General features: G+C 41.8%; 1 protein-coding gene across 1 annotated transcript in view; it reads left to right on the top strand.

The window, feature by feature from the left end:
- CHN1 (chimerin 1) overlaps window positions 1-13,730 on the top strand; it is a 173,113-nt gene that overhangs the window by 95,963 nt on the left and 63,420 nt on the right. The window contains exon 7 of the mRNA XM_075317358.1: window positions 7,602-7,890. Within this exon, the coding sequence (XP_075173473.1) occupies window positions 7,602-7,890 (289 nt within the window). The remainder of the gene's footprint in view (window positions 1-7,601; window positions 7,891-13,730) is intronic.

Raw genomic sequence — 13,730 nt, 5'->3', positions numbered from 1 at the left:
CACCCGTATATTCGGTTTATATGACGCACCCCCTACTTTCCCCCAAAATTTGGGGAAACAAGAGTGCGTCTTATAAAGCGAAAAATACGGTAATTTCTTTTTCTTTTCAGCCAAATGATGGTCTATTTTTCTTCCATGGAGAGCTCCTTTGACCGCATGTCGTGGTTGCAAAACAGCTTCCAAATACAAATCCAATACTTGGAATCAGCTCCAGACCTTTTACCTGTTTAATTGATAATGGATTAATGGGGAAAATTCCCTGCAGGCCAGTAAAGTGCTTTTGTGATAATGGTCCAGTTACTTTTGGTCACCTGAAAAAGAGGCAGCAGCATATTGGAGATGTAGTTCCTAAACCCTTACTCCAAGTAGGATGTGAATACCCTCAATTTAATACTGAGAGTCTGCTAAGTCCATATTGTTGTTGATGATGATGATGATGATGATTATTATACTATATTTTGAATATGTTTTGGTAAACAGCTAAAATGCCCAAATTTGCGTCACTGTCCAAATATTTCTGAACCTAACGGTATATGTTCATGTAGCTCTTTCAATGACAGGTCCAGCAATATCTTTACATAGTTTCAATTAATATGCCTATGAGGCTAAATAGAAGCAGAAGGGATAGAGCTGGAGTGACAGAGATGTCAGATCTACAGCTTCATTTGCATATCAATTGAAAGTCTGATTTCTAAGTAACTGAGGAAGGAACTGTCTAGGTAAAGGTATTGCTGGACTTGTGTTTGAAAGCGCTACATGTACATATAAATTAGTTTGGGGGTGAAATCCAGCAGACAGATTGCCTCTTAGCAGTTGATGATCTATCCATAGCATACATTGTTAATGAGTTTGATTATTTGACTCCCAGCACCTCACTGATCAGCTGAAACTTGCGCTGGCCGATTATATGCAATGTACAGGTTAGAACACAACAGCCCCACACAATGCTTACTCTCATTTAAGTGATAGGATTTCCCTGATTTCACACTCATCTCATGTTGATTGATTAACCATCCATAGTATAGGTTAAGAAAATGAAATGACCCCCTCCCAACTTCATATATGAGCAGTCAGGCCTATGAAAGTGTAAATCCATCAACACCTTTAGGCTAAGTGCCCACGCTGCGGATTTACCGCGGATTTTGCCGCAGATTTGCTGCGGATTTACCGCGGATTTTCCGAAAATCTGCAGCAGCGGCACTTCCAAGCCATTTCAATGGCATTTTGGAAATGCTGTGTCCATGCTGCGGATTTTTCCGCGGCGGACTTGCCGCGGATTTTGATCCGGAAAAATCTGCAGCATGTCAATTATTGTTGCGGATTTTGGGTATAGAATGGGGAAAAAAACAAAAAAAATCCGCATCAAAATCCGCGGCAAATTCGCGGTAATCCGCGGTAAATCCGCGGCAAAAATAAGGTGCGGATATGCCGCGAAAGTCGCGGATTTTCATGCAGAAAAATCCGCAGGTACATTCTACCGTGGACACATAGCCTTAGGCTCTGTGCGCACTACTGCGTTTTACCCGCGGATTTACCCGCGGATTTCCCGCGGAAATTTCTTGAGAAATGTCTGCAATCTTTGTGCAGACATTTCCCAGCAAATTTTATGAGAAAAAAAAATAGCTGTGCGCACTGTGCGGATTTTTCTCAAGAAATTTCCTTGAGAAGAATTTCTCGAGAAAATTTCTTGAGAAAATGAGCATGTCAATTCTTTTCCGCAGGTACCCTGCGGATTTCGGCAGTACAGCCTGCAAAATCCGCAGGGAACCACCCGTGGGAAAATCGCGGCAAATCCGCATGCAGATTTGGTGCGGATTTTTTCCGGAGGTCCGGAAATCATTCACTCCCAGAAGTTTCTCAAGAAATTTTCTTGAGAAACTTCACATTTCTAGTGCGCACATAGCCTTATATATTTTGGCTCTTGAGGCATTTAATTAACATTTTCATTCATATTGAAGCTAAGGCCCCTTTCACACATCAGTTTTTTGCCATCAGTCACAGTCCGTTTTCTTGACTGATCCGTCGCAGATTGTGGCTAAACTGATGCGATGGATCTGTTTTTCGACTGATCCAACTAGCTGGGGCTAAATAATAAATTGGAGCATGCTCAGTTAAAAAAAACGGAATCTGTCGCTGGATTCCGTCATTTCATGGATTACGACAGATCTTGCGCCTATAGGCTTCCATTCTGACAAACGGCTACGGATCAGTCACTGTCCGTTTTTTCGACATGCACAAAAAACGTTACTGTGATTCCACTGCTCAAAAAAAGTTACATGCTGCGTTCCTCCCGCTGGGCGGAAGCAACGGAGCGTCGCCCAGCGGAAGCAACGCAGGCCCTTTTGGCACAATCCGTCATCCATACAAGTCTATGGGAAACAGCGGAATCTGCTGTTTTTCAAAAGGGTGGATTGTAACGGAAGGAAAACAATGCAAGTGTGAAAGTACCCTTAAGCTGGTGTCACACATAACGACGACGACAACGACGTCGCTGATACGTCACCATTTTCTGTGACGTTGCAGCGACGTCCCGTCGCTGTCGCTGTGTGTGACATCCAGCAACGACCTGGCCCCTGCTGTGAGGTCGCCGGTCGTTGCTGAATGTCCAGCTTCATTTTTTGGTCGTCACTCTCCCGCTGTGACACACACATCGCTGTGTGTGACAGCGAGAGAGCGACGAAATGAAGCGATCAGGAGCCGGCACTGGCAGCTGCGGTAAGCTGTAACCAGCGTAAACATCGGGTAACCAAGGGAAGACCTTTCCCTAGTTACCCGATGTTTACGCTGGTTACCAGCCTCCGCTCTTGCTGCCAGCGCCGGCTCCTGCACTGTGACATGTGGCTGCAGTACGCATCGGGTAATTAACCCGATGTATACTGTAGCAAGGAGAGCAAGGAGCCAGCGCTAAGCAGTGCGCGCGGCTCCTTGCTCTCTGCACTGTGACATGTAGCTGCAGCACACATCGGGTTAATTAACCCGATGTGTACTGTAGGAGAGCAAGGAGCCAGCGCTAAGCGCGGCTCCCTGCTCTCTGCACATGTAGCACAGCGACGTTATGATCGCTGCTTCTGCTGTGTTTGACAGCTAAGCAGCGATCATAACAGCGACTTACAAGGTCGCTGTTACGTCACCGAAAATGGTGACGTAACAGCGACGTCGTTGTCGCTGTCGCTTAGTGTGACACCAGCTTTAGTGTTGTGTCATGCACAGAAGATTTGAAGCCTCACTGGCATGTGAATTAAAATGCTAATTACGCTTATCAATATATATATAATTGTGTGCCATTTAGCTCCTTCTACTGGCAGCGGCAAGAATCCAGAATGTAAACATGAAATACTTTTTTATTTTTTTATTTTGAGTTGTAATATTAATAAAATTGGCATCTAAATTTTTAAACTTTTGGAGTTAGTGTTTTGTTGTTGTTTTTTTTTTTTAATACAGGGTGGTCCAAAAGTAGGGGGACAGTATGTGTAATAGGGTTATTAAACACGGTGTAAAGTGAAACTGACTCAGTTGCCCTTAGCAACCAATCAGATTCCACTTTTCATTCTCCACAGACTCTTTGGAAAATGAAAGGTGGAATCTGATTGGTTGCTAAGGGCAACTGAGTCAGTGTCACTTTACACCGTGTTTAATAACCCTATTACACATACTGTCCACCTACTTTTGGACCACCCTCTGTATATGTATATATATATATATATATATATATATATATATATATATATATATATATATATATATATATATATATATATATATATATATATATATATATATATATATATATATATATATATATATATATATATATACACATATATATATACACATACACATACATACATACATACATACATACATACATACATACATACATACATACATACATACATACATACATACATACATACACACACATATATATATATATATATAAAGCTTATAGTCTTGGTAATATTCTGAGCTGTTCCCCACTTATCCTTTAGTTCATATGCGTTCCTTTCTCTGCAATCATACACTGATTGTTCTTTCTTTTCATATGAAAGGCTGCAAAGATTACAACTTATTGTAGAATTTTTAACTATGCTAAAATCTTATGATATCATTACCTTAGGAACTTTTTTGTACATTTTGTTACCACAACATACAGTGGAAGTCTCATAAAGTGGAATTTTTTGCTGGATTATGTAATTGAGTGCACAGAATAAGACTTTGCCCATAGCTAGTGTCGGGCTCCATAATCTCATTTTCTGTACATTTCTATCTAGTTTTATAAGACCACGTATCTATACAGTTTTGTTTGTACTTTGTTTTTAGTAATGTTTTTTCCTGTATTAATCAGAAAATGTTTGCATTCGGCGTACAGCTGGGTTTATATATACAAATTATACATTTACTATGCTGCTAGAATCTGCATGTTTACTACAGAAGCATCTCCTACATCACTTCCACATAAGAAGTTCTTTAACCTCAAATATTTCCTTTTCTTATCTAGACTTATTACTCAGAAATCTATGGTTATACTAAGTGTGGTTTTGTTTTCTGTCTCAAATTGTTAGGACATTTTTAAAAGTTTCTCCCTATCTCATAAAGTGAGGGCAGATTGCTAAACATGAAGGGTTTGACTGCTGGGACTGCCAACAATCTTTAAAATGAGAGTGGGTACAGCAGCACTTGCTGTGAAAGAAAAAATTGTAAAGGGGCCGTAGCATGTGGTTCATTCTTAGGGTACCGTCTCACTAAACGACGTACCAGTGATTCCGACCACGATATGACCTGGTCAGGATCGCTGGTGCGTTGCTACATGGTCGCTGGTGAGCTGTCAATCAGGCAGATCTCACCAGCAATCAGTGACAAGCCCCCGGCCAGCAGCGACACTTGGAAGCGATGCTGTGCTTGATAACCAAGGTAAATATCGGGTAACTAAGCAAAATGCTTTGCTTGGTTACCCGATATTTACACTGGTTACCAGTGCACCCCGCTTAGCGCTGGCTCCCTGCACTCGTAGCCAGGGTACACATCGGGTTAATAAGCAAACCGCTTTGCTTATTTACCCGATATGTACTCTGGCTACGCGTGCAGGGAGCAGGGAGCCAGTACTGGCAGACTGAGTGCGGCGTATGCTAGTAACCAAGGTAAATATCAGGTAACCAAGCAAAGCGCTTCACTTGGTTACGCGATGTTTACCATGGTTACCAGCGTCCGCAGCTGCCAGACGCCGGCTCCCTGCACATTCAGATCGTTGCTCTCTTGCTGTCAAACACAGCGATGTGTGCTTCACAGCGGGAGAGCAAAGACCAAAAAATGAACCAGCACTGTGTGTAACGAGCAGCGATCTCACAGCAGGGGCCAGGTCGCTGCTTAGTGTCACACACAGCGAGATCGCTAATGAGGTCACTGCTGCGTCACAAAAACCATGACTCGGCAGCGATCTCGCTGTGTGAGAAGTACGCCTTATTAGAAAGAGAGGATGTAGTCTGCATTTTGGGATAAAAAAACCCATTTAAGATGGCTTGTGTACTGACAAACAGACCTTGTTTATACTCGTAGGGCATATAGAGATTTTATTTGGGCAGTGTTCTAAATTGGCACAGTTAGGCCATATTTGATTTGTCAACAGTAATCAAAAATGAAATTATATTGGCGTATAGTAGTCATTAGAGTTGACGTTGATAGTGTCTGGAACATCATTCTGCGCCAACCACGGGCTTCGTGAAATGTAGACATTAGAGAAAGCTATTCTTTACGCAAAAAATCTGTGGTCTTCCAGTCTAAAAATGAGTCGAGCAAGGGGACAGATGTCTACTAGGTGGCAGCCTAGATTTTTTTGGAAATTATTTCTCTGAAAAGCAACAGCCTGTGGCAAACGTTCCCTTTGGTTTTTTATACTTTTCTCTTTTTTTTTTTTTGTGCTTTTTTTTTTTTTATACCCTACTCCAAACATAAGCCCCAGTTGCTGTTCAATAAAAAAAAAAAAGTATCTAGGCAGCCAAAAAAGTTAAAGTATACAGCAGTACACTTCATTAAAGAAAATCAGACACACCTAAAAGAGAGAAAAAAAACCCAAAAGAGAGAAGACAGCCAAAAATAAAATTGCACTCACCAGACCCCGAACAACTACAGATGGCAACTGCTGATGGTGGATGGGCTCTCCCACAGTGATCTACATCTCTGCCGGATCTTTCCGCTCAGGAAGACCTGACGGCAACGCAGATCTGTATGTTAGAGGAGCCAATTCACTTGCCAACTCTACTTGTCCAGGGTCTGGTAAGTGCAATTCTCCTGGGGAGTGTCTGCCTTCTTTTGGCGGTAACCTTAACCTTGTTTCCCCAAAAATAAGACCTACCCGGAAAATAAGCCCTAAGGCATTTTTTCAGGGCAAAAATAATATAAAACGCTGTCTATATATAAAACACACACATTTTTTGATTTATTTCAAATTCTAGTTCTCCAAAAGTGTGCCAGACTGCTCAACTTATTTGAATCAACCGTATCCCATGCACCACTCCACCACTCGTGCTTCTTGGTGCAAAACCTTTCAGCCAACAAAGGGCCTTTTTCAAGCCATAAAAATTACAATTTTTATGGCTTGAAAAAGGCCCTTTGTCGGCCAAAACTTTTTCCTTCTGTATGCTGGAACAAATAAAGATTTATAAACTGAGAGGAGCTTCTCAGAGCCTTGGATTTTTTTGGATTCTTTACAAAGTCTGCTCAACTTATGACCATGTAATCCCAATGTTATAGTTTCCAACTTTATTCTTCTTGAATGGGACCACAGTAATATGATGAGCTTGATGAAAATATTTTGGTTAAAGTTGGTCCCTTGCCTTGTGGTACTTAACACGAGACCTCGAAGTGTCTTTCTAAGGGTCGGGTGTACAGTAAGGGGCACATGTTCTCCGATTTCTTATAAACTCCATCCACAGATATTTCTGATACACAGTAGCCCTTTTGAGCTGTTTACTCTCTTTGAAGGCTTCTAGCCCTTTAGAAGAGCAAATTTTGAAGAAGCTGAGCCCCACCGTGTCACACCACTTATGTCTTTCAGCCGGGACATGAAAGATGTCCTAAAAAACAGCGTGATTTTTAGCAGGCTCACCACAGAGCTTCTTTTGTCAGACACCAAAGAGTTAGTGCTTGGCCTCTCTCCAAGAATAAAGAATACTTACCCTTGTGCCGTTCTGTTCCATTTTGTTGAGATTCTGGCAGCAGATGCTTTTCAGTGTAATTGTTGGCACGGGAGCCAGGCAGACTTCTGAATAGGCTTTTCCTAGTACATGACGAGGCCGTTGAAGCTCTTGGTCTTCAACAGTTCACGGTATTGATTAAATGCAATAGTAGAGTTTCTTGTAAGAACATGCAGCATCTTCAGCTCAGACGGGTAAAAGAAGCCACAGTTCTGCCAGTAAAAAAAAAAAAAATCTTGGATGGATATTTTCTTTTTTTCTTTTTTCGTTAACCAATGTAATGAACTGGCTTGTACAAATTACTCCACGGAGAAGAGGAAAAAGGTCCTTTTGGCTTTTTCCTACTTTATAAATTGCAAAAAGTCTTTTTTTTTTTTCTAAATAAAATCTTGCTTTCTTTTATTGAGACAGATTCGGAAACCAGACTAGAAACTTCAGGCTGTACCATGACGGGAAACACTTTGTCGGAGAGAAGAGATTTGAATCCATCCATGACCTCGTGACCGATGGCCTGATCACCCTGTACATCGAGACCAAGGCGGCCGAGTACATCGCCAAGATGACAATAAACCCAATTTATGAGCACATAGGCTACACAACTCTGAACAGAGAGCCGGCTCATAAGAAGCAAATGCCAGCTGTGAAAGAAGAGCAGGGCGAGAGGGAGTCTTCAGGAGAAGATGCTGTGGTGGAGAAAAGGGTAAGTTTTCCATGAAGTTGTCTTCCTTTTTTTGGATAAGTTTGCAGTAGCTAATTATGTGAAATCTTATCCAGGTTTATTAAGTGCACGAGGCTGATTTTTTTTTTTTTTTACACATTGTTTTTTTTTCCCCAGAGTGAGCTCTAAACTGCCGAGATACCTGGCCTTTGACATTTATGGTCTAAGATCGCTTCTACTTTTGGAAAATAATTGTGAGGTTAGGGGTGAAAAATAAGTAAGAGGATCTTTCAGTAGTTCTTAACTCAATACATAGCATCCCCCTCCTTCCCAATTTGTGCAAAGTACTTGACACCCCTATATTTTGCACAAATTGTCAGAATTTAGGGCCTCAGCTATGTTAGTTCCTGGGCATCATTACACTGGGGCATGTCTGTGAGCTGCAGGGGCTAAAAGGAAAACTTCTTAAACCTTGTACTGAAAAAATCTCATATTTTAAATGCGTGGTTTTCGGGGGGTTTTAAATAAAAGCCCATTTAATTTGATGTTTTATAATCTAGAAAGGGAGTTCCCAACCTTTCTTAAAGGGAACCTGTCACCAGATCTGGTGACTATAAGCTGCGGCCACCACAACGTTCTAGAATACTGTATATAAGAGCCCAGGCCGTTCTGTATAACATATAAAACACCTTTTATAATACTCACCTAGGGGGGTGGTCCGGTCTGATGGGTGTTGCTGCTCTCCAGTCCGGCACCTCCTCTCTGCGGTGATCTCTGGTTTTTTTGAGGCCCGTGTACATGATGTGTCCTACGTCATCTTTACTGGCCGGCGTTGAGGTCCTGGACAGGCGCACTTTGATTTGCCCGGCTGAGGGCAGGTCAAAGTACTGTAATGTGTAGGCACGAGGAAAGGCTAAAGACCGCATGCGGATTACAATACTTTATCTGCCCTGAACAGTGCAGATCAAAATGCACCTGCGCAGGACCTTAATGCTGGCTAGTGTGCATGACGTAAGACGCGTCATGCTCACAGACCTCAGAAGAAGGAGTACAGCGCTCACCACAGAGAAGAGGAGTCGGACTAGAGAGCAGCGATACCCATCGGACCAGACCGCCCCCTAGCTGAGTATAATAAAAGTGTTTTTTACGTTATACAGAGCAGTCCGCGCTCTTATATACAGTATTCTAGAACGCTGTATATAAGGGCTCACTGGTGGTGGCCGCAGCTTAAAGTTGACAAATCTGGTGATACTTTCCCTTTAAGTTGAGGGGCACATTCAGCTCTGACAGATGATCACGGGCCACATTGCCCCTTTTTTTTTTTTGAAGATTATAATTCCCTGAATACTCCATTATAAAGTACCTTACGGTACTAATAAATTCCACACTGCCACAATTTACAAGGCCCGAAGCTGAACACTGGGTCGAGATTATACTTTTCTATATAAATAAATAAAAAAAAAAGCTTTGTTATTGTAGATTTTCTTGTGATTCTTCTAATCGCTTTCCATGTTTACAGGTAATATCTTTTTTTTTTTTTTTTTTTTTGTAACTGTCTTATGATCAGAAGAATATATGATAATTCTGCACCAATTGTGCCCCCATGCATACCATACCAGATTAAAGCAATTATTTGTATGCATTGTATGTATGTCTTTCTGTTCTTTTTATTTTTGCTAAACTACAGGATTCGTCATTTAACCCCTTCAGCCCCGGGGCACTTTCCGTTTTTGCGTTTTTGTTTTTTGCTCCTTTTCTTCCGAGACCCGTAACGTTTTTATTATTCCGTTAATCTTGCCGTATGAGGGCTTGTTTTTTGCAGGACGAGTTGTACTTTTAAATGAAACCATTGGTTTTACCATATAGTGTACTGGAAAACAGCAAAAAAATTCCAAGTGTGGAAAAACTGTAAAAAAAAAAAAAAGTGTGATCGCACAATAGTTTTTGGGATGTTTTATTCACCGTGTTCACTATATGGTAAAACTGATGTATCTATGTGATGCCTCAGGTCGGTGCGAGTTTGTAGACACCAAACATGTATAGGTTTACTTGTATCTAAGGGGTTAAAAAAAAATCACAAGTTTGTCCAGTAAAAGTGGCGCACGTTTTGCGCCATGGTTTGAAACACGTAGTGTTCTCATTTTTCGGGATCTATGGCTCAGTGACGGCTTATTTTTTGCGTCTCGAGCTAACATTTTTAATGGTACAATTTTTGCGCAGATGCTACGTTTTGATCGCCTGTTATTGCATTTTGCGTAAAACATGCGGCGACCAAAAAACGTAATTTTGGCGTTTGGAATTTTTTTGCCACTACGCCGTTTACCAATCAGATTAATTGATTTTATATTTTGATCGGGCATTTCTGAACGCAGCGATACCAAATATGTATATATTTATTTATTTTTTAACCCTTTAATTTTCAATGGGTTGAAAGGGGGGTGATTTGAACTTTTAGGTTTTGTTTTTTTTTTTATTTTTTAAAACTTTTTTTTTACTTTTTTTTTTTATTATTTTACTAGTCCCCCTAGGGGCCTATAGCGATCAGCAATCTGATCGCTATCTGCTGATCACAGCTATACAGCTGTAAACAGCAGATTCAGTCACTTCCTGTTTCCCTCTGCTCCGTGCCGAGGAAAAACGAAAGTGAAACTTCGTAGCTGCAGGCGTCATCACATGACCCTGTGCTACAATGGCAACCACCGAAAGTCACGTGATCACTCACGTGACTTCCGGTGGGGGCGGCGGTAAGTAAAAAACATGGCCGCGCGCATATAGATCTCGCTGCCAGACTTTTGGCAGCGAGATTTAAGGGGTTAAATGTTGCGAGTGGAAGCGATTCCACTCGCAACTTGCAGGCACACGTCAGCTTGTTGAAAACAGCTGATGTGTGTGCCGACCGCCGCCGCCTTCCCGCGGCAGGGGGCGGGGCTTAACGGGACACGATCCATGACGGATAGATCCGTCCAAGGTCGTGAAGGGGTTAAACAGTTTAATCAATGGGAACCTGTCCTGTCAAGAAATGCTATTTACCTTCACCTATAGTGATAATCTGCAGGAAAGTAGTGTTTAAATGCTGTGTAGTCTACTTAATAGAGCAGTGGGAAAATGAAGTTCTATTCTACCTGCAGCCGCTTGCTTTAAAGGGGTATTCCCATGTCCAAGATTCTTTCCCAATATGTAGTGTAATAATAATAATAATAATATTGGCAAATACCTCCAGTTAGAAATGTAATATAGTTCTCCTGATTAGCTATGTTGCTTACCTCATGTGCAGGGCTTTTTAGTAGCTTAGATATCTATGGTCATGACCACTTGCAACTGTCTCTATATGAGTGGTCGTAAGCATGGATATCTAAGCTACTGTAATGCCCTCCACATGAGGTAAGAGACATGACTATATCAGGAGAACTATAATACATTTCTAATTGGAAGTATTTGCTATATTATTATTACACCTCCTACACATTGAGAGAGATCCTGGAGATGGGAATACCCTGTTACGTCTTTGGATTGGTGTAGGGAGCTATTACATTCACCGCTCCCTACGCAGTGAGTACTTTCACAGCCTGCTTTGCGCACACACACGAGTGATAGCGGCGTTCTCGCTGTCTAGTGAAAGGTACCTTAACCACTCTACACCGCCCCAATGACTGGAAGTGAACAGCTGCAGGGAGAATATACCTTCATTTTCTACCTGCAGCCGCTGATCTATTAAGCTGGTTACACAAGATTTAAACGCTATTTTTACCTACAGGTTATTCCTATATCTACAAGTAAATGGTGTTCCTCGAGATGACATGTTCCTTATACATTGCAAAAACCTGCTGACAGATTCTTTTTAATGTAAGGGCAGCATCGAGCAGAGACCCCCCCCCCCAATTCCAGCAATGTACTTTTAACAAGGTTTTGTTTTGAGGTTTCAATAAATTTTGAGCAGGAGATCACTACAGGACTAGCTGCATTGTGCCTTCTGGTTTAACCCCGCCCTCACCACTGATGAGCAGCTTTTTGTCAATATACAGAGTACTCAGCAGGTGGGGTTATACAGAGCTCAGCATTCTGAGCTGTGCTAGATCTGCAGCAGACAAAACTGATTCTATCACAACTGCTGCATCCAGTTGTTGTGAGATTACATAGCAAAAACCTGCTGACAGATTCCCTTTAAATAATAGAAAGGCTCTTGTAAATGCTCTCGATATGTTTTAACCTCGCATATGCGTTGTGGATTGGACCTGGGTCTATTAGGCTGCTTTCACACTACGTTTTTTTAACATGCGTCATGAACGTTTTTTTGCTGTAAAAGCGGATCCTGCTTTTACAAAGAAAAACGCATGCAAATGCATGTGTTATTTTGCAGGATCCTGCCACTGGATGTTTAGGGGCGGGCATTGGAGTAATGTGATCGGGAGTGAGGGGAACTGAACATGACAGACTGGGAGTTGGCATCTGACAGCTGCGGAGGCTCGTAATCAAGGTAAACATCGGGTAACTTGCTTGGATACCCGATATTTACCTTGGTTACGAGCATCTGCACACGTAACGAAGGTAAACATCGCGTAACTAAGCGAAGCGCTTTGCTTGGTTACCCGATATTTACCTTGGTTACGAGTGTCCGCAGCTCTCAGGCAGGGGAGAGAGGAGAGGGAGGGGGAGAAAGGGAGGGGTAGAGAGACAGAGAGGGAGGGGTAGAGAGACAGAGAGGGAGGGGGAGAGAGACAGAGAGGGAGGGGGAGAGAGGAACTGATCACGCGAGGATGGTTTCTGGGCATGCTCAGTAGAGCAAGCAGGATCCTGTCTATCAGCATGCCAGGGTTCACATGCATTTGCATGCAGTATAGTCAGGATCCAGCAATTTGCAGTATTTAAAATGTTAAAAAACTGCAAGTCGCTGGATCCTCACTATAACGCACGCAAACGCACGTGAATGCATGTTGACGCGAGTCCATTGCAAATGCATTGAAATGAAAATGCCTTTGCACGGGATCCGTTTTTGCATTAAAAAAACGTTCATGACGCATGTTAAAAAAACGTAGTGTGAAAGCCGCCTTACAGACAGAACAAGCAACACAAACAAATGTGTCATACAAAAATCACAACAAATCCCAGTTTTATATCTTGAATTTCAGTCCAATATATCTTGAAGTCTCAAAGCTACAAGTGGGAAAGGTATCCTCAGTGTATTGTACGAACCTGAATATTTTTTGAGTGGTACTAATAATTTATACTTTCTAAAATTGTGACTTCTGTCAATCATAGTGTTTATATTCTGCATCTTTTGTTCTTCATTTAACACCAAGCCTACAAATGTAGGTAGGACCAGCAGTCCGATATTTTCTTCCCCCAAGTGATGCTCACGTGATCTTGAACAATAGGTACTTTTATAATAACAAAAACTGTTCAGATAATTTTTTTTACATTTATTTTTTTTTTTTTTTATTTCTCATCTCCCTTGCAGAGATTTTGATTTGTAACGTTTATATGCCAATTTCCAACACAATGCCTCCTTTGTTATCAGGTTTTTCTCTGGGGGCATTATTCTTTTTCAACTGTGTGACATTGCACAATCAAAAACAGGTAGCGTCATGCAGGAGGTAAAAACTCCCCCCAACGAAACTTGGAACCGACTTTCTTTTGTGATGTGGTAAGACTGATGTGTCTAACCGGGTCACACTAATCTCACAGCTTAACACCTACAGTGAGAGCAGAGCTGTGTGCCATTACATACACTGTTCTGCATCTATCCCAGACACTGGGGAATAATGCCCAATATATGGAACAGATGCACAGCGGTGTATGTAATGATATGCTGCAGCTCTCCTCTTGAAGCACTGACTGTGTGGGAGGCTGAAGAGGAAGCAGAGCTGTGTGTCTTTACATACACC

This window comes from Anomaloglossus baeobatrachus, chromosome 7 (assembly GCF_048569485.1).
Source record: "Anomaloglossus baeobatrachus isolate aAnoBae1 chromosome 7, aAnoBae1.hap1, whole genome shotgun sequence".
In the NCBI taxonomy this organism is placed as follows: Eukaryota; Metazoa; Chordata; class Amphibia; order Anura; family Aromobatidae; genus Anomaloglossus; species Anomaloglossus baeobatrachus.
The sequence above is the reverse complement of the archived record's forward strand: the minus strand, read 5'-3'. Positions and strand labels throughout refer to the sequence as shown.